General features: G+C 32.4%; 1 protein-coding gene across 1 annotated transcript; it reads right to left on the bottom strand.

The window, feature by feature from the left end:
• Positions 1-253: 253 nt before the first annotated feature.
• Positions 254-18,543, bottom strand: LOC143080026 (heat shock 70 kDa protein 12A-like). The gene is made up of 5 exons (XM_076255666.1): positions 18,454-18,543; positions 17,115-17,453; positions 14,336-14,554; positions 7,574-7,790; positions 254-1,918 (listed from the first exon to the last, which is right to left on the bottom strand). The coding sequence occupies exons 2-5, from the start codon at positions 17,427-17,429 to the stop codon at positions 861-863; spliced, it is 1,809 nt and encodes a 602-aa protein (XP_076111781.1). The 5' UTR covers positions 17,430-17,453; positions 18,454-18,543; the 3' UTR covers positions 254-860.
• Between the last annotated feature and the right edge of the window lie 2,683 nt (positions 18,544-21,226).

Below are 21,226 nucleotides of genomic sequence, written 5' to 3'. Positions count from 1 at the left end.
GAGCTCTGCACTACATTGGATACGGGAAACTGTCTGTCTGTTCGTAAGCAAAGGTCTTTGAAATGGTCTTATCGCACGATAACTAGTAGCGATGAGTCGATCTCGAACAGTTCTTGTTAAAAGGCTCCTGTATGCCCACCACTCTCTTTTTAGGATTGTATTGTATGCAATTGGTTTCCTTCTGACCAACCTTCATTATGCTTGATTTTCCCTAGCAAATGGTATAGGGGTCTTCTTTATTTCTCTTCTCTCATGCTGATAATCTGCCATCTTGCTGCAGTTTAGAGTTGTCGAGGACCCATTACAAGGTGTCAATCACATAACTTTAAAAACTTGGTTATTTAAAGTGTGGAAAACAATGAGGATGAAAACATCTGTTTTGCTGTTTACGGGTACAGTAGCTGCATGTGCAGATAAAAACTTATCGAGTCGATATGTATTGTTTAAACTCAGGTGATACTTAAATAATGTTTAATTAGTTCTATTTTACCAAATTATATCACAAAAAAATAAAAAAGTGTTTTTTTTTAATTTCAATTTCAATTTGGTGTTGCAATACTTTTTTCCATGAGTATATATAAGAAATTTAAAAAAAAAGTCAATTTTTTTAAAGTTCTTGAACGGCCGGTGAAATAATAGTATGACACTTTACATTCAGCCGGATTTATGTTAGTTGATGTAAAGTGGGTTTGAAATAAGGTTGTTCTATAGAAAAAATTCCTTTATGTATATGTATATATTTGCTTAAGGATATAATCTGTCTTTTTAATATCTGTAAATTAAATCACGCTCTGTAGGGTTTACAATAATTTCATTAGTTAAATTAATCACAGATTGTCTGTATATGTCATCATATCAACTTAGAGAAGTAGATTTAAGGATGTTTCGCATTCTACTTTCGACTGTCTGTCAATGGCTTTAAGTCTCAGTTCTGTATTACCAAAGTGATATTCGATGTCTACGTATCTCGTTTTCTTCGATGGTTCAGGAATATTAATCGTCATTTTTCCTAAATATCGCATACCATCTTCATCTACAAACTTAGGATTGTCTTCACGTGTACAGAAGATCTCAATATCCATTGCGTGCTGAAATGGCATAAATGTTTTTAATGAATCTGTTTTAATTGTACCAATAGGAACCCCTACATCACTTTTTAAGACAGTTTTGAACTCATCATCACATTTTTCAATGCCTTGATATAGTACACGACGCTTCTCTCCGTGTTTTTCTTTGTTATAGTCTACACAGTTACGAATACCATAAGTGAGTCTTAAAATTCTTGAAGTAATGTAATCTGGTTTGTGTCCAAATAAAACTGCTCCTTTTAATATCGCTATTCCAGCGTCATCTGGATTCACAATATATTTGTCTTCAAACTTTTTCTTTATGGCATCTTGCACTAGAACACACTCAGAAAAGCAACCGACCAACAGAAAGGTAGGGACATCTCTTGCGCTTTGCCTCTCTAGGATTTCCCCAATCAATTTGATGATTTCTTGAATGGTTGATTCAAACAATGTCTTTATCAAATCTACTTCGAAACACATTTTATCTGCTTTTAAACTTATTTTCGTAGATAAAGAAGACTGGTCTACTATTGATGGAAAATCTTCTCTTAAGTGCTTCTTACAAAGTAAATCAAGTGTAGCATATGGAACAGTTATGTTAACTTTACCTGACTTTTCAGGAGTAATTGTTCTTTTAACCGTTTCAAACTCACGCAAAAGATCCAGATAGGCAGATGAGTGTTCTTTTTTCAAAAGATTCATCAGAGGTGCTCCAAATATTTTTACCATCAATTGAAAAAATGCACTGTCAACTGATGTGCCACCACAATCACTTCCTGTTGCCAGACATATTTCCTTTAGACTGTTGTCAGACATTTTCTGATGTACTGTTATATCGGCTGTTCCGCCTACAAAATAAAAACATGTAAACAATAAATGCGACTTTTCACCTGAACACAAAATCAACTAACAGTTGAGAGCAACTGGTGATTAAGCCAATCATGATTTATGTTGTTAAATCCTAATTTTTCTATATTACGTTTTGTTGATTTTCAGTTTGACTATATATTTTGTTCTTTTTAAGACCATGTTGTTATCTTGTCTTTTTTTCGACCATAGCTTTTGTTGCTACTTTGGAATCCCTTTCTTACTATGGTACCTGTTTATCATGTAATACCCCTTATTTCATTTGATTTAGTTCATTGTATCATACAAGAATATATATGGTTTATGGTTGGTAATCTGGACCGTTTATAAGTTTTCAAAAAGAAGGGAATGGGGGTGACCCCTGTGGAAGTCCCTTATATTTCATTTGATCTGTTTTATTGTCCCAAACAAGAATATATATGGTGTACCGTTTACATGTTTTCGAAAAGCAGGAGCACGTGAACCACGTGACCACAGGAACTCCTCCTATATTTCGTTTGAGTTGTTTTCTTGTCCCATACATGAATATATACGGTTTAGGGGTGGGAAATTCGACCGATTACAAGTTTTCAAAAAGAAGGGGGTTGGGGTGACCCCTGTGGAATCCCTTATATTTCTTTTGATTTGTTTTATTTTCCCATACAAGAATATATATGCAGAAGAGGTGATGATCTCGACTGTTTACAAGTTTTCAAACAGAAGAGATGGGGTGACGATGGATGGGGATTCCTCCAAATTTTCATTGGCTTTATTTTATTGTCCCATACAAGTTTATACTACTATATGGTTTAGGGGTGTGGATCGCTACCGTTTACAAGATAAAAGAATGTTTTCAAATTCAAGGGGATGGGATGACCCCCCAGGGACTTACCCTATGTTTTATTTTATTTGTTCTATTGCACTGTTATCATTTCTGAAGACTGCGTGTCTATCACTTACTGTTTTCAAGAAACAGTCATTTAAAAATTGAAAAAAAAATTCCCATAGGTTTCTACAGTAAACCCCTCCCTTATTTTTGCTCTCAAAATACACCCTAAATATATCCCGATGCACACACAAAAGATTGATGGCTCCGCTAGACATGTTAGTCTAACATTTTATGAAACTCTTAAGTAAATTTGACAAGCGGTCCGAGTGGTTCGGTCTGACTTGTCTCGAGACGAGTTGTCCACATTCTTTAAACATCCTATCAACGTCGATTTTCGGATATCTTTCATTCTTAAGACAACACCAACTTTATTTGGCAAAGACAGCGATAAACGGAATAATATGATTATAGAAAGGAATTTAAATGTGCATACATTTAATTGAAATCAATTAAATAATCAAAATCTTCTTTAAACAAAGAGAATAGTTATCAAAGGTACCAGGATTATACTCTAGTACGCTAGACGCGCGTTTCGTCTACATACCTACATAAGACTCATCAGTGACGCTCATATCAACATAATCCAAACGAGTACAATATTGAAGAGCATTGAGGATCTAAAATTCCAAAAAGTAAATATCATGATTAACAACACTTAAAGTTATAACATTAGAATACTTACTAGCTTATGTTTCGTGCAAGTTAAGATTATCGCCAACTTAGACTAATATAATATATAACTTTATTTCTCTATCATAGAGATTGTGGGTACATGAACAATATTCCTGCGCCTTATGCTATTTGGGAAATGTAATTAGAGATTTTTGGCGATGAAATATTTCATACAATTGTTCTTTGACATCTTAGCCAAAAGCACATGGGATAATGAACTGCGTACAGATTTCTATTGAGCACTGCTGCCTATGTAATGTATGTGCAACTTCAAAAATTTTGGTTAGTTCGACGATCATTTAAAGCTGTCAAATTCATGTTCACCGATTTTAATAAAATTCTCATATTTGATTTATAACAATGTATAACAATTATCCAAACTATTAAAAGTCTAGAATAAACAATTAACAGGGCACGGTTATGAAAATACGTAGCTTCGTTTCGTCTGTATTTCAGTCTAGACGCCATCTAATTAGTTGACCTCTAAAGTCATCTGATGACCATATAATCGATGTAAACATAAATATAGATATAAATAGATTAAGCAAACTCGTGCTGTTGGATTATTCTAGGTCTATTCAATTTCATATTAATAAATGGTTATCGTTTTTACTTGTATAAAAATGATTTTGTGCGGATCGAATCAAATGATTTACCTTTATTTCACTTCCAATGTTGACATTCTTTTCTTTTGAATAACTTTACACATACAATTTACGTGTTATTCATTTCAAGCTAAGGGGTTAAATTGATGTTCATATGAATACGGATTCAATGAGGTCGAATTATTCTTGAAAGTGAATAATTCAGCATCAATTTTTCTTTGCTTATTTTGACAAAATTTAACCAAACTACCTGTTAAAAGCGAATTATTATTTCACTATTTGCATTTCATTAATGATTAAGCATAATAAATAATATATTCGATTTTATATATATATCTCGTAGCTAGTGCCCCTTTAAGGTTTATGTTTTTTTTTTGTCATATTTTTTGTATTCCAAAATTAAAAGTATGAAAAAAGTGTCCAATTAGTTATAAATAACACATTAGCCTGCTAGATAATAACAATGGCACTTTTTTCACCTGTCGTTTGGAGGAACACAAATCTAGGTTACTAGCATTAGGCAGCTTAAAAATAATATAAAATAACGGGCTTATAATTTCGTAATGGAGAGGCGCGTTTCATCTAATGTTGAATAAAGTAAAAACTGGAAGAGCATTGAGGACACAAAATTCTAAAAGGTTTTGCCAAATACAGCTATGATAATCTATCCCTTGGGTGGAAAATCCTTAGTATTTAAAACTTTTTTGTAATCAATTAATCAATACATAAATTATTTTTCAAATATGTCCGTATCAATTATGATTCACGTTCTGACTACTGGGCTAGCGGTTACCTCCGAAATGAAACCTCAACCAGTAGTGGTATCGAGTTAGTGGTTGTAAAGACAAATTATTCAACGATACAAGACTCATAATTTTGTACACTAAACGCGCGTTCGTATAAAAAAAAGAGTGACTACTGACTCTGGTATAAAATAAATGAAACACTATAAACGAATATGGAAGGAATTAAGGACCAAAACATTCCGAAAGATTTTTTTGATTGATTGATTGTCGTTTGCTCTACGCCGAAAGATTTTGACAAATATATGTAAAGTAGCGTATTCCTAAGGTAGACAATCATGCAAAACAAATGCTCAAAGTATACTAATTATAGTCTTCTTAAAAAGCATTTTTTTACTATAAAATTGAGAAAGAGGAAAGTGTCAAAGCGACAACAACCCGACCACAGAGCAGGCAACAGCCGAATGCCACCAATGAGTCTTCAATGTAGCAGAGTTGTACATAAGCTGTCCCCTTAAAAAGTAATAGTTCAGTGATCATGGACGTCATACTCAATTCCAAATTATACACAAGAAACTAAAATTAAAAATCATACAAGACTTATGAATTATAATTTTCTTTACAGCTTTTGATTTTTATTTATCTTATAGATACAAATTGTCTTAGATGCAGCATTTTCATAACTAGTAGACATGATTGGTCACTGTTTCAATAAATGGTAGGTTTAAAACGCACAAATGACAGCAAAGAGTCATCTTCCATATCCAGGTCTACCCCTTAAATTTCCTGTTTCACATATGTTCTTTGGGCTTCAGATTTCTTGCATCTAATGCAAAACATGCATAATGTCGCAGTTCCACTAGGCCACGATCGCACTGTGATCTGTGAAAACAATGTAAATTTTGACGATCGTGCAGATCGCAGTAAGGTCGTAGTACGGTCGTGGTGAGGTCTTCATGATCGTGATGAGCATGACCAATTTTGAACATGTTCAAAACAATTGTGGTGCGGTCGTGGCGTAATCTATACGTAACAATCAGGTCGTAGTAGAAGCGTAGTGCGAGCGCAGTAAGGTCGTGGTAAGATAGAAAAGGTCGCTGTACCATCGAATTATTTCACGAATGTAACATTTTGCCAATCACACAAAGAATACTTTATCACAAATCATTACTAATGTATAAGGCAAAACATAGCTTAGCTCCAGAATATATGTCCAGTCTTATTGTATCAGCGTCTGCAAACCAAAAATATAATTCGAGATTTTCATTTTAATGTAATTATTATTGTAATAAGAGAGCCTTATTGAAAATTGGTGTAATCCAAATGAGTTACTCTCTCTAAAAAAGATATTATTATTATTATTATTATTATTATTATTATTATTATTATTATTATTATTATTATTATTATTATTGTAGCGACAACGTAGCGAAAGCGCGATTCTTGTCGGGGAGACTGCGCTACAGCGACTTAACGATGACCTCTCTATGACCATCAAGTTCTTACCGCGACCCAAACGCGCTTCCACTAGTCTACGACTATAACACTTGTTTACCACGCTTATACCACGCTGTTCAAGACCATAGTACGATTTTATAACGCCCATGCCGTCCTCATCACGCTGTTCTTACGACCCGACTACGCTAATCATGCTCATTGTCATTGTCATATAAAATTTATAAAAGCTGTCCTGCTTTTGTTTGTCTGTATGCAATTTGGACCTTTTGTCCTTTATATCCAACGACTCAATCATTCTTGACATATCTGTACCATCAATACTATCGTTCGTAAAGCATAGTCTCTCTTTAATCAAAGATATTATTACTAGTATTTGATCGTAATGGACCAGAAAGAAGTTGTGATATATGTTGGATTGGTCGCTCCGACATGTATCTTCTAGATCTTGATTCGTTACTATTACTCCCTCTGCCTCTGCCTCTACCCTTACCCTGACGTAGATTTTGGTTGCATTACTCTACGTAACAATGAGAAATAGAAGGAATGATTCAGTATTTATATGAAACACGATGTTGACGTTATAGCTGGGAGAGTAGTAGCGGTATGAACGTGGTATGGTCGTAGTATGGTCGTGGTAAGAGCGTGCTATAATCACAGTAGAAGCTTTGTAAGATCGTGTTGCAATCGGATAAATCGTGTTATGATCGTTTTGAGGACGTTATGAACTCATGAAACTTATGAGGCGAGGAAAAATGCCATACATAAAGAGAAACAACAGTCTAGTGAATATTGTATTGTTTTCAAAGACTGCATCAGTGAGTAAATAAATGTTGTATTTACACGACTTTGTAAAGAAAAAATATATAGAGCAAAAATGATTTTTTAGGCATTTAGTTCTTTTTGTTTCAATAAGGAGCCAACACATAAACGAAAGACATCCTCGCTAATTGGCACTCAGTCTTTTTGTCATCTAAAACATTTCTTCAACTGACCTTTATAAACCCCTTTCGGGTAGAAACATAAGGCCACTATATTGTCTTTTAGTTTTTATCTTTTCTGTATTTACCGGTTAAGTTTTTTTTTTAATTGTACATGTTGTAGTTGAGCCATTCATAATTTCTATTTATATGCACTAGATTTATTTTAATCTTATTCTGCTTCATGAACTTTTTACTTTTATACCCGCAAATTACGTAAGAGGTAAGAAAATCATTCTTGAAATATCTTGTAACCTTAAAAAATTGGTTGAAATTTAATTTCCCATGAACCGTCAGATTTTATAGAACTTACCTCTCAAGTCGATTACCATATACTTTTGTCCACTTTCAGGCACTGAAAATAAACTCATAAAAGATCCTAAAAACGGCATTGAAAATAAACTCATAAAAGATTCCAGAAACGTCTTTGCTTTTCCATCACGCCCATTGAGTGTTTCTGTATATTGACAATATATTGATGCACATTCTGGTTCTAATGCAATTAGCAGATTTTCATCTGATATTCCAGCCTAAAATATATCAAAAAGCTAGAACAAATCTAGGATGAATAGGATTCAACAATAATCAACAAACCTATAAAACAAAATAGTTCTTTAACTGAGACTGTGTCATCAAAATATATTTTAGTTCAAGCTTCCGTACTTCAAATATTGTTGTTTATGAAAAATTTTGAACACTAGTGATATATTTGTTTGAGTTTAACACCAGTTTCAGCAATATTGACTATATCAAGACGTGAAATACGACAGAGAGAAATAATATAGATTCTTATATTGATGCATGCTAGTGGATTATCGGATTTATACAATTGTTTTTTAAACAATGGGTTCGGAAAGGGATAAGTTTTCATAGAATTAGAGAAATATAGATTATTACATTGATACAAGTGGATTATCGGATTTATCCAATCGAGATAGTTAAATCATCAATTTTAAAGTCCGAGCTTTGGTGAGGACTTTAAAATTTATAATCGAACTATCAAGATTGGATTAATCCGATAATCCACGCGTTACTATGTAATAATCTGTTTTTCTAATGATTAAAAAAAAAATCTCTTTTTTTCTAAACCAAAATCCCCTTCGAGTGCCTTCGATGGTCCACGAAGTTGTCAATTTCATTAACACCTGTTACATTTTAATCATTTCAGGGAGCTGAGAAAGATTATGACCCTTTTACTCAGCCAATCATCTTCTGAGATCACCGGCAACCACACACTGATTAATTTTTTTTATACAATGGGTTCGGGAAGGGATATATTTTCATAAAATCAGAGAAACATCATTTCAGCAAACCTCATCAGTATTATTTTCCACTAACATTATTTCCCATGTTTCTTTTTTTTTAATTTAAAAGATGGCATGAACTATATTTGCTAAGTTTTATGGAATTTCAGCTCTAAAAATTCTTCTTCTTCGTTATTAATTTGGTCTTCGAACTATTTTTATACGTGCTACTGGCGAACCAAATTATCAGCATTGCAGCCTAGCTTGATTTTTACGGTCTTTTTATTATTTTAACTTGTATATACAGTGACCGTCGTGGAATTATTTACAGATGCGATGAACCCAACTTTTCATAAACTTTAGTCCCGTTTTTATAAAAATATTCTATTGCATCTAAACACCAAAATAGGATTCGGTTTCTTATTATGCAATATGCGCCTGCTGCTGGAAAAATGTGAATGTTCAAATAAAGTGTATCCAACAGCCCACAATCCATATCATCTGGTGTTTGTTGCACGAATAAGGGATCGTGAAATATTTATCAGGCAGGTGGGACCGATGAAAATTCTGGTTACGACAAAAAAAGTCAATGTCCTATACTGATTTGGGCTGTAAAAACTAAATGTCCTATGACTTGTATGCTGACAAAAGTATGTGTCCTATTGACTTGTCGAGCACAGATTTGATACGACTCAATGTTATCTCAAGGGCACGCTTTGGTCTCTTCTTTACCCAATTTAGTCAGTTTGATTGAGGACTTGATAATATTGATATAATCTAATTATGACATCAACAAATTGGTAGCTTGGTTCATTTCTGTCAATTTTAAAGATTTAATTAAAAGATAAAAAAAAGCTAGAATTTTCAGTTTGGACTAATTTCAGACATCGTTTTTTTTAAATTTCTATAAATTTTGGAATCAACTTTGATTTTCATATTACTCTATAGAAATCTAAAAAATGTATTTTGACCTTATAGAATACCAGGTTGTTTGGTAATTTGTGTATTGCTGTCAGACAAATTAATGGATTAAATTAATAGGTAAAAAAAATCAGTTAAGGCTAAAATTAAGATAGTCACCTTTAAATTTTTTTATAACTTTTTCAAATTAACTTGGATTTTCATATAGCTTTACAGCTAGCACATTCATATATTGATCTAACAGAATGGCAGGTTGTTTGGTAGTTTGTGTATGGCTGCCATTTTATTGTTTCAGTTAAAAGGTAAATAAAAGGTAAAATTTTCAGTTTAGGCTTCATCCAGATAGTCACCTTTAAATTGTTGTTTAACTTTTTTCAAATCAATTTGGATTTTCACATCACTCTACAGCTATCTCATTTATATATTGATCTTACAGAATGACAGGTTGTTTGTTTGTTAAGTGTATAACTGTCCTTTTTAAGGATTTTATCAATAGGTAAAATAAGCTAATATTTTCGGTTTAGGCTTAATTCAGATAGTCACCTTTAAATTTTTTGTATAACTTTTTCAAATCAACTTTTATTTTCTTATAACTCTACAGCTATATCAATTTTATATTGATCTTACAGAATGCCAGGTTATTTGGTAGTTTTGTTTATTTCTGTGAAATTCTATGATTTAATAAGAATGTAAAAAACTGCATCAAAGTCAAAAACATGTCTGCCTTTGCTTTAAAAAGATCATAATTTCTTTCTTGAAAAGTAGAATATATAAAGTAACATTGTATATTTGAAATAAAAACATACTCTGTTATTGAGACAATAATTGGTAATTCGGCATATGGTAATATGTTTACTAGTGTAAAAGATAGTATACCTTAACTTAAAGTAATCCCTCTATCTTAAATCAATAGGGTATTTTGAAAATTGTATACAAATTTGATATTTATAGTTAATATTCTTGTTCGATTATTAACAATAGTTTGAATAGTTCTTCATGTCCTATGGTTACAAAAATGGGCAACAGTGGTGACTCTATGCTTGAAGTGGATGAAAAACGTGTTTGTCCTACTACCGTTTGCACCGGTCCTACCTGCTTGATCAGTCCTTGCACAGTCCCTAGAATAAGTACGAAATGATGGATTTATAAAAATATAACGTAATGAACTACGCTAGGAAATAAACTCGACTGGAATTTTGTATTTTTTTGCTAGACGCGCGTTTTCTCTAAAAAAAGACTCACCAGTGACGCACTAATCAAAAAGGGTTCAAAAGGCCAAATAAAGTACGATGATAAAGAGCATTGAGAACAAAAAAATTATAACGTTTTGCCAAATACAGCTAAGGTTATCTTTCCCCAAGGTAGAAAAGCATCAATATTAAAGGGGTTTCCTGTTACCTTGATAACTCTAACGAGACATTCTTTTAGGAAGGGATGCATGTGTTTTTTTTTTATCGATCTCTCATGTCTCATTCTTATGTCGATTCACGACGAAAATACTCTTCCAGAGGGTGAGAGTTTAATTGTGTGTAAATCGGTCGATTGGAAACCTTATATTGGTAACATATGGCTTACAGATGCATGTTTACTTAAATATTTACGACAGGCGTATCTAGATCATGTTGTTTTTCATTATGTAATGTACCGGAAGATCGCACTCTAGCTTACATACATTGCTGCGCAATTTTTTTTTATCAGTCATAAGATAATTACGAGTGTACTTTTGACATCGTGGTAAAGCTTCTGGCAACATTGAAGTGCAATTAATATTTTCTGATAGAGCATTTATATCGTTGACTATGAATCATTTCTATTAACATTTTAAAATTGTTTATTACAATAGACAAGACGGTATTTTTCTTTCAGAGAACCACAATTCATCAATTGGAACCATAACTTCAAAATAATTATAGATTCCATTGAGGACTACGCCAGAGCATGGGATAAACGAGAAGAAGTTGAACTGGACACTTTGTCAGAATGGATCAAAACTATCAGGTCTCTGATAAAACGTTGCATTCATAAGTTGAAAAACTGTGTGAATGATCGACCAAAGTCCGTCTTCAGAGACACAAAGGCCGTGAAATGTCTATAATCTCTTCACGATAAGTATGTTGTTGTTCCTGTGGACATAGCTTCAAATAATATTGTCTTTGTATGTAAATCGTATGGAACAAATGAGCACTCAGGTAATCCCAAATACAAAGACATATCATTTGACAAAGATTGGGTTTTGGCAAATCATAAGTTCTTCATGGCTTCAATGAACCTTACATTGAACACCAAATCGGAGGACTTACCTTGTTTGTATTGGATACCTAAGCTTCACAAAATTCCGTACAAACAACGGTAAATTACTGGCTCATCTGCATGTTCCACTATAGAATTGTTAATTAGATTGACTAAAATTATGTCCGCAATGAAAGAGGGTCTTCAGAAATACTGTGAAACTGTTTACTCGCGTAGTGGTGTTAACCATATGTAGAGTCTTTAAAATTCTAAAGAACTTCTAGATAATTTTAAATCTCGGTCTTTTTCTGAAATTAGTTCTATCAAAACTTTTAATTTTTCAACCCTGTATACCATCATTCCCCGTGTGAAATAGAAAAATCGTCTGAAAGAAATAACCCACAATGCCTTTCAACATAAAAATGGTAGCATACGCTATGAATTTATTACTTTTGGATATCATAAGGCATATTTTGTTAATAGTGAAAAATGGGTAAAACATGCTACACAGAGGAACACGTGATCAGTATGCTGGAGTGTCTTATCGACAAAATATTTGTTGAATTTGGAGGTAGACTTTTTCAACAAATTGTCGGCATTCCTTATGGTACAAACTATGCGACTCTCCTTGCCGACCTCTTCTTATTTTCATATGAATCGGAGTTCCTTCAGACACTTGTCAAAATAAAAAGAAGCCAGATTATTTAGTTTCACTTTCAGATATATTGATGATGTTCTTTCCATTTACAATCCGAACTTTTCTGATTGGGTTCCATTAACATATCCCTCAGAACTAGAAAAAAAAAGAAACAACAGACACTGCTTCCTCCGACTAATTTTTAGACTTATTTTTTGAATTTGACATACACAGTCATCTCAGTATCAGAATCTTTGACAAACGGGACGATTTTAATTTTGAAATATTAGTAGCAATATACCAACTTAACCTGCATATGGGATATACATTTCCAAACTTATTCGATATTAAGAGCTTACAGCTCCTACTCATACTTTGTCAAACGTCACCAGTGTCTGAGCAGAAAGTTGATGAACCAGGGGTATGCCAAAGAACGTCTCGTCCTGTTTCTAAATAAGTTCATCGGAAGGTACCAATAACTTGTTGATAAATATTCCGTATCAACTTCACAAATAATACACGATGGCCTTGATGTATAGATTCTGCGTATTGACGTTGTTTATCATCTTAACTACGTGTTATATTGTTCTTGTCCAATAATTAACATTACTTTTACTGTTTGTTCTGGTTTTATTTGATATCCATTTGACGTGGCTCGATACTTATACATCCCGTCAATGTGTTTGTATTATCTTTCATTTTTTCTGGTGTGTTTTGTATATGTGACTTTTTGTGTTTCTTTGGTTCTTATGACGTGACTCTGTCATTATGTTATTGTTCTATTATATGGCATTATGTTATTGTTTTTTTTTTACATTTCATTATGTTATTGTTCTACTATATGTCATAATGTTATTGTTCTATTTATGTCATTATTTTATTGTTCTATTATATATCATTATGTTATTGTTCCATTATAAATTTGATAATACTTTTGAACGCCAAACGACAAAATTATAAAGAATTTCTGGACAATTTAAATCTCGGTCTGTTTCTGAAATTAATTCTTACATAACTTTTGATTTCTTAATCCTGCATACCACTATTCCCCATGTGAAATTATAAGTGTTTTGAATATACATAGAACGACAAAATTTCTTCTTATGTGACGTTAACATTTTCTTACGCCAAACAGGCGAAAAAATGAATGTGTTTTTTTATTTGATAGACTTTTTTTTCTTTTTTTTAAATGTTCGTTGATTTTGAGATTGTAACACAGTGATGACTGCTGTAACCATATTTTGATTATTTTACCGATAATGTCTGTTTTGTTCACGCATCGTTGTAAATATAACGGAATTTGATGCGACTGTCATACAAGTGACAGGTTTAGCGCTTTAAAACCAGGTCAATCCACCATTTTCTACATTTGAAAATGCCTGTACCAAGTCAGGAATATGACGGTTGTTGTCCATTCGTATGATGTGTTTTATCATTTGATTTTGCCATTTGATTAGGGACTTTCCGTTTTAAATTTTCCTCGAAATTCAGTATTTTTGTGATTTAACTTTTTTTTCTCATTGCAAGCTATGTTGTTTCCTTATTTAATTACAATTCAAATATAAATAATAGTTTTTCAATGAATGACAACATACAAACATATAAGAAAAAAATATATAGATGTGACGTATATCGTCCGAGAAGTTGAAGGATAGATCAAATCAAATACGAAGTTAGAAAGCATAGAAGAGATGACAAAATTGTGTCAAAAACGCGGCTAAGGCCATCTCGACTTAGTATACCCCGTTATTTCGTAAAGAGTTGCAACCCGTAATAAATATTTAGTGATTTCGCCCATTTTGAATTCTTAAATACAAAATCTGAAACTCTTCAATACGATCTGAGAAAATGCTACGTTATTTTGTTTAATCTTCAGTCTAAATAATTAAGAAACTTTTACAGGAACATGTCAATGCATGCAGTCTCCATCAATCGAACGGCGACTGAACAATCTTTTTTCTTCCGCAGACAATTTCAGTTAAGACTTAATCAAGTTCCCTAAAATTGTTTTATAATAGTTTGAAGGTAGAATAAAAAAGTATACCTTATTTGCACTTCGTCTCATAAACTGCATTGCTGAATCCGTCCAAATTGCTGGCACTGTCAAAACCCATCTGATTTCATCATCATGAATTCCAGTTCCCTGCTTTGCTAGTTTGTCAATCAAATGTGAAGTCAGAGCCTTAATTGAGAGACTAAACACATGGATAGCACTAACAGGCTTTCCAGATATATCTTCCAGCATCATATCAAGTGTTATGTTCTACAATCGATAACGTGATATATACAGAAAACGTGTAAAGAATATATATACAAGCGATATAAAAAAAATTATTGTTTCAAGAATAAATGAGCAAACCTATTTTGATAGAACATGACTTATATATCAGTTGTTAAATTATTTGAACTTGCTGTGAGTACTCTTATATATATCGGCACAGTGTCATTTGTTTTAGTTGAGTGTTTATTCTTCTGTTACATAACTGTCTAAGGATAGAGGAGAAGGTTTCACAAAAAATGTTTGACCCCTTTAGATTAAACGAATGCCTGTTACAAGTCATGCGCCTTTTAATTACAAAGTTGTCATTAGCTAATGTTTCAATATAATTAAAATTTAGATTTCTGATTTATTAATCTTCTTAACATGAGCACGCGACCTAATGTAGATCTGAATCTTAATCTCCATTCTTTATAGTACTCAAAATGACAGCAAATACTTAGTATGAGGAGGTGATTCCCAATTTGTCTCATTTTGATTTATTTAGAAATCTGATCTTGCATGTTTACAGTTTTCTCCCAAAAGGTACTGATGAGTTAAAACATCATTAGAGGGACATTGCTAATGTAGGAAGACAACCGATGATTTCAACCGTGTCATCTTATTTGTAGAAGTATTTTGCTGATCTTTGATTTAAAAGTTTTTCTCAATCTAACCTTCCGCCAAAAACGCAAAAAACAGGTGAAGATTGTTACGAGTGTGCAAAACCAGCAGAAACAATCATAGACTAGGATTGAGAGTTGTCTCAGCAGCGCTCAGCCGATTAGTTGATCGAAGTCGTATCTAGATGAAGACTATTGGTTCTGTATTTTTGTATGGCGTTCTCCAAGGATCGGTCCCAGGACCACCAACTTTATTGCATGTTCTTAAGACTCATTGGCAAAATATGTAAACGCTATATGAACTATCACAGTTATACAGAAGATAATAAGTTTATCTCGTGTTCAAACCACTTGATAGTTGGAAGAACATATCAAAGCAACTTGAGGCTTGCCTGACTGACACCAGCAATTCGACAAAACAGAACTGTTCTGATGAATTTGCCAGGTGAACTGCGAAATACATGTATTTATTTTGTGAATGTTTTTAAGAAAAACCTGAAAACTCTTTTTATTAAGATATGCTTTTTCTTAGTTCTTAAAATAGTCCAATCTCATTCTAATTTTTGAATTTTTAACTTAAGGTTTTTAAATCTCTAATTCATTTTTATTTGTACGGTTTTATTGTCTTTTTCATTTCACATGCCCATTTTGTTTTTATTGTTCATTAGTAAATTTAATGGTATAGTTTTATATGCAATATGTTTTAAAACAAATTTTAGGAATTTTTTTTATATGACATTTTTTTTAACATGCTAGATTCTTATCAATGGCTTTCATATTTGATTGATAATCCTTATGTGAATTGATATATGTATGGTAAAGCGCGTAAATAGGGTAATTTTCATATTACATGATGCGCTGTTATAAATACTGTATAATTGTAAAAATACACATACTTTGAGTATTGGATTTTCTTAAACTTTGTGATTTGCAAAAGAATGCAAAAGATTGAAATGATTCTTTATAAAAAAGGAGATGCAATCTTAAATGTTCATCTTTTATCTCAAAACAGATTCTGACAGACCGATGATTCTGAAATTGTTAGAAAATCTCCTTCTATATATTTAATCCCACACAGAACAAGATAGAATGAAAAAAAGAAAGAATATCTGACAACGATAAAGGTATCAGACCACCAATTACTCAAATTTCGAACGTATGTAAAAGTATTCCTACTCTGACAACACATATATAGTGCTTTTAAATTCATTGTTTATTGAAACTAACCAACAAATTTGCAGAAATGAAACTTTTGGTGAAAGAGAAATATATTTACACCAGTTTCAGCCAAATTTACTGGTCTATGATTTTGCATTAAAAATTCAGTATTAATGCGCTCATAGTATTTCCAGAAAACATGGAGTTATTTTGGTAGTACCCGTGTTCCCAAGGCCGGAATTTTCTTTTACGATTTTATAGGTAGGTTGAAAATTGGCATGTAGAAATGTGATATAAATGTACACTATTCAGGATATTTCTGGTTTCTATGAAGTTAAACTTATGGTAAAATATTTGGAAAGCTGTGAAAATTGCAAAATTTGGTTGAACAGATAGTAATTTTTAAGTGGTTGTCTGACACTTAAAGGTATCCGTTTTGAATGTGTAGATTAGATACATCTTGATGGCGCAAGTACTTAGGATGTATTTAATTTACATCAAGACTTTATTGTCAAAGTCGAATGATAGTTTCCAATAATTTAGGAGGGGGTTGCATTCCTCGATTTGACCATACATTGTTGAAAAGCAAGATAAATGCAGGGTATCAAATTTCATTTAAGGACATCTTGGTGTGAACAACAATGGAAAGTGATACACTTAAGTTTTTCAGCGATTGTATCAAACTCATGCATTTTACTATTATATGTGCTATTCTGGGGGATTTTAAGGTAAACAAAAATAAATTGATATATATTTATTTCAATAAACTATGTATTTAAATATACCTTGTTGTTATGTAGATTCATTTTAAAACGATGAAAGTAATAGAACTCATCTTGTTCCTCGTCCATCAATATATCGGCATATTTATTTTCCGCATCATACCCGAATGAAACAAAATCCTTCTTTGCATCTAGAAGTATGCATGTTGGTGTTTTCAAAGACATGAATTGCTTTCCTCCTGAATTCCACGCCTGGTTGACCTTTATATTTAAGGGATCACATTTAAAAGTTTCCCTCATAGAAAATGCATATCCTGAGTATGTGGTGCCAAAGTCCAAGGCAGCAACCATTAGGTAATTATTTTTTAATTTTGCCATCCCTCGTCACTTTGGGTTTATAGCCTAAAATATTCAACTATATGTGTAAATATTAAGTCGTGCTTTCTCTGCTAGCATGAAAGTATTGCAATATTTCAGTAGTGTACATATGTGACGTAATTTTTCTGCTGTTTCAGAAATTTTATATGTTCAAATTTTTAATGCCTTTTCACCATCGTATGTGACGTAATTTGTAATGCCTTTTCACCGTCGTATGTGACGTCATTTTCATAATTTACTGCGTTGAGGCCTGGACTGAGTCGGGTGTGTCTATTCTGTGTTGGTCATTCATTATGTATTCGTGTTTGTTTTATGTAATGAGTTAATACTTCAGTTTCATTATGTATATCTGTTATATTCATTTGATAAAATTTACTGTTTGCAATAGCATTAATTGTTCTAAATAATTAGGATGTTCTTATCCCAAGCATACAAACTTAGCCGTATTTGACACAACCTTTTTCAACTTTTGATCTTCAGTGCTGTACAACTTTGTACTTTTTTTCGCTTTCGATCTTTTATATCTGGGCGTCACTGGTGAGTCTTGTGTGGACGAGGCGCGTTTTTGACGTATTACATTTTAAACCTGATGCTTTTTGTTATTCATTAATCATGTGTTTCTTTGTCTAATACGAATACGTCTAACGGCTGTTTTGCCAGACCAACCCGGGGATTTGAATCAGAGAATGTATTGCTTTGTACCACAGAATTGTATGATTATATATGCCTGATTTGCCAACTAATCAATATTCTAACCAATCTTAAGTTTGTGTTATATTTTTCAACTGAATATAAGTTCCAGATTTTACACAAGTGGGACCCACTACCTGCCTAAGAGGGTAACCCACTTATTAGAATTACAATTATAATACATGTATATTATCTATTTTGCATATCGTTGAAAACGAAAGTAACATTTATGTAAACATGCATTTATTTGATTCTATTTCAATAATGAACAGTTTTGTCAATGTATTTATGAACTAGAAATAATTTATAAAGTTAATGCAATTAGCCTACTTACAATCATTGATGTTGTTAAAACGACTTGAAACTAGCCGACCTTAATTCAGTCAATAAATACAAGTATTGTTATTGAATAAATACCATAAATGTCATGCAGGCCGGGGCAACGACAATTCCGGAAATGAATTATAATTGTCAAACTAACTTTTCCTTTAAGTTTACTATATAAAAAAGGTAAACATGCAGCAATGTGCAGGTTACTCGTCTATTTCTATTTAAATATTTAATTCTTTTTTGAATAATAGATGTATACATTGTATGTTATGATTGCCGCCTATGGATGGGGAACAACCACCATAATTTCTGGCTAATATTTTCAATATAGATTTAAAGTATACTGACAGACTATAAAAACGCAACACATGTTGATGGACTTTTAAAATCATTATTGATGCTCATATAACGACTATTCAGTCTTACCATACTTTCTGTTTAGAAAAAAAAAATATTTCACTAAACTGAGGTAATACACATACCAGTTTTTTAAAGTTGCTCGAATTTCTGAGCAATGTTCTGAAAATATCATTCAAACCGATCGTTTTAGGTGTAGTTTGTTGGTTGATAACAGAAATGGTCGTAGTTCATTGTAAGAGTGCCCTTGTTTAAGGGTAAGGGTGTAAATGAGTACGCTTTAAAAGCGAAGCTCATGCTTTAGGTAACAAGTAACAGGTAAAATTTCAATATTAATTCTACAAGACTTTTTTAATTGATTATTGAATACTCATTTCGTGGATTGACTCCAAAATTAGAACATGTTTACAATATTTTTCCCCTAAATAACTGGTGTCAAAGCACACAAAAAAAAGTCCCAATTTAAGATGAATATAAAGACTAGAGGTAATTGCAAAAATAGGTACTGCGACAACTTAATATATCATTACATAAAAACAATAGCAATATAAAAGTAATCATTTTTTTTACATACTTCGTGTACAATGGAACTTAAACATGGATGATTAAAATTTAGACTCATTTTTGTTTGTTTTGCAAAATAACGTATACGTATTGCCAACTACAGAAATTTACATTTAGGAAAATTGTTTTTGGTGTAAGAATATTTCAATTTGTAAAATTGGAACGTTAACAAGAGGCTTTCATGTTCATGATCTCATCCCTTTTTAGACGAGTTGATATTATTCACTTATTCACATGATTAAAATACAGATACATTGCCCGCTGCAGTTACAATGATAGAACAACAAGTAGTTCCATTCTAATGCATTTAGTTTGTAACGATAATTTTCATTGGACGTTGACAAATATTTTGAGGGGTTAGATTCAACGTTTAATCATTCCGTAATTAAGAAAGTCATCGTTTTGAATTCCGATTTTTTTGGGGTATGTAACTTCTAAAAAAATCAACAAGATAGCCACATTCTGAGCCTCAATTTTTTTTATGTCTATATTGAAACCATTCTGAAGCTTACGAAAAGTAAAAATACGTTCAGTATTCATGTTTGACATCCAAAATATTTATTAAATGAAATTTATTTTGATATGTGGCATTTTAATGGAGATAACTATTGTATTTGGCCTTCGTAATACGTTGATTTTACTGTCGCAAATCTCCGCTTCGCGTCGCTGGATTAACTATATTTGCGACAGTAACATCTACGTTTTACAAAGGCCAAGCTTAAAATACAATCGCCGCGATATAGCCTTTTTGTGCTAATGCAGCGTAAAGCAACCAACAATCAAATCAATACAGTTATCTGCTAATTCTACTTTCTGTTCCGGTATCAATTTACCAGCCAATGAAATTTCAGCCTTATTAAAAATATGTGAAGGTGTTAATAATTACGACAAATCCAGAGGACACTGAAAGAACATTAAATTTGAAAGTAAAATGAAGCGTTGCCAGATCCTTTATAGCAAAGTGGTGACACAAGATATGTATTTGAAATAGATTTTAATTAAAATTTTACATCTTAAGGTCGAGTAACAGTAAATGAACATCGTCTAGCGGATTCCACGAAATGTTGCGACGTTTAGTACGAGTTGCTATGAATACACTCAATAAACTTGAGGTTTTTGAATATATATTTGGCGCCATGCAAAAGGAATATTGATTCTCATAAATCAACGACAAACTGACAATGCCACTAGAAAACGACAAAAATAAACAACAAAAAGACAAACAAATATTAAAAATGGTAAACTTCCATTTATGTTTTTTCATACGGTCATTTAACTCTTTGTAAGTTATTGCAATATATAAGGTAAAGTTTTAGCCATTCCTCTTAACGCTTACATACAGCAAACTAATTTTTGTGATATCAAAATATGTTTTATAGTATTTTCTAATGTCTTTTATTTAAATCATAAGCCTGTTACCTTTGATAACTATTTACACCACTGGGTCGATGCGAGTGCTGGTGGAAGTTTTGTTTCCGAGGGTATCACCACTCCAGTAGTTAGCAATTCGATATTGACATGGATATCAATTATATGGTCCTTTTTTTTTTTTTTTTTTTTTTTTTTTTTTTTTTTTTTTTTATAATTTACTGTTTTCAAAAGTATGAATTATTCGTAATACTGAGGATTTTTATCATCCCAGGCCTCACGGTCATAAAACTTTCGAGCATGATTTTTGTACTCGGACTCGAAAATCAACCAATCAAATAGCTTGATTTCATGTTTCGAGCATGATTTTTGTGCTTCGAGCACTGAGCTAAGTTTTATGCCTTCAAGGTCAGGTATAGATAACATTAGCCGTATCTGGTACAACCTTTTAGAATTGTGGGTTCTCAACGCTCTTCAACTTTGTATTT

Source organism: Mytilus galloprovincialis, chromosome 6 (genome assembly GCF_965363235.1).
Source record: "Mytilus galloprovincialis chromosome 6, xbMytGall1.hap1.1, whole genome shotgun sequence".
Lineage (NCBI taxonomy): Eukaryota > Metazoa > Mollusca > Bivalvia > Mytilida > Mytilidae > Mytilus > Mytilus galloprovincialis.
This window is presented reverse-complemented; position numbering and strand designations above follow the sequence as displayed.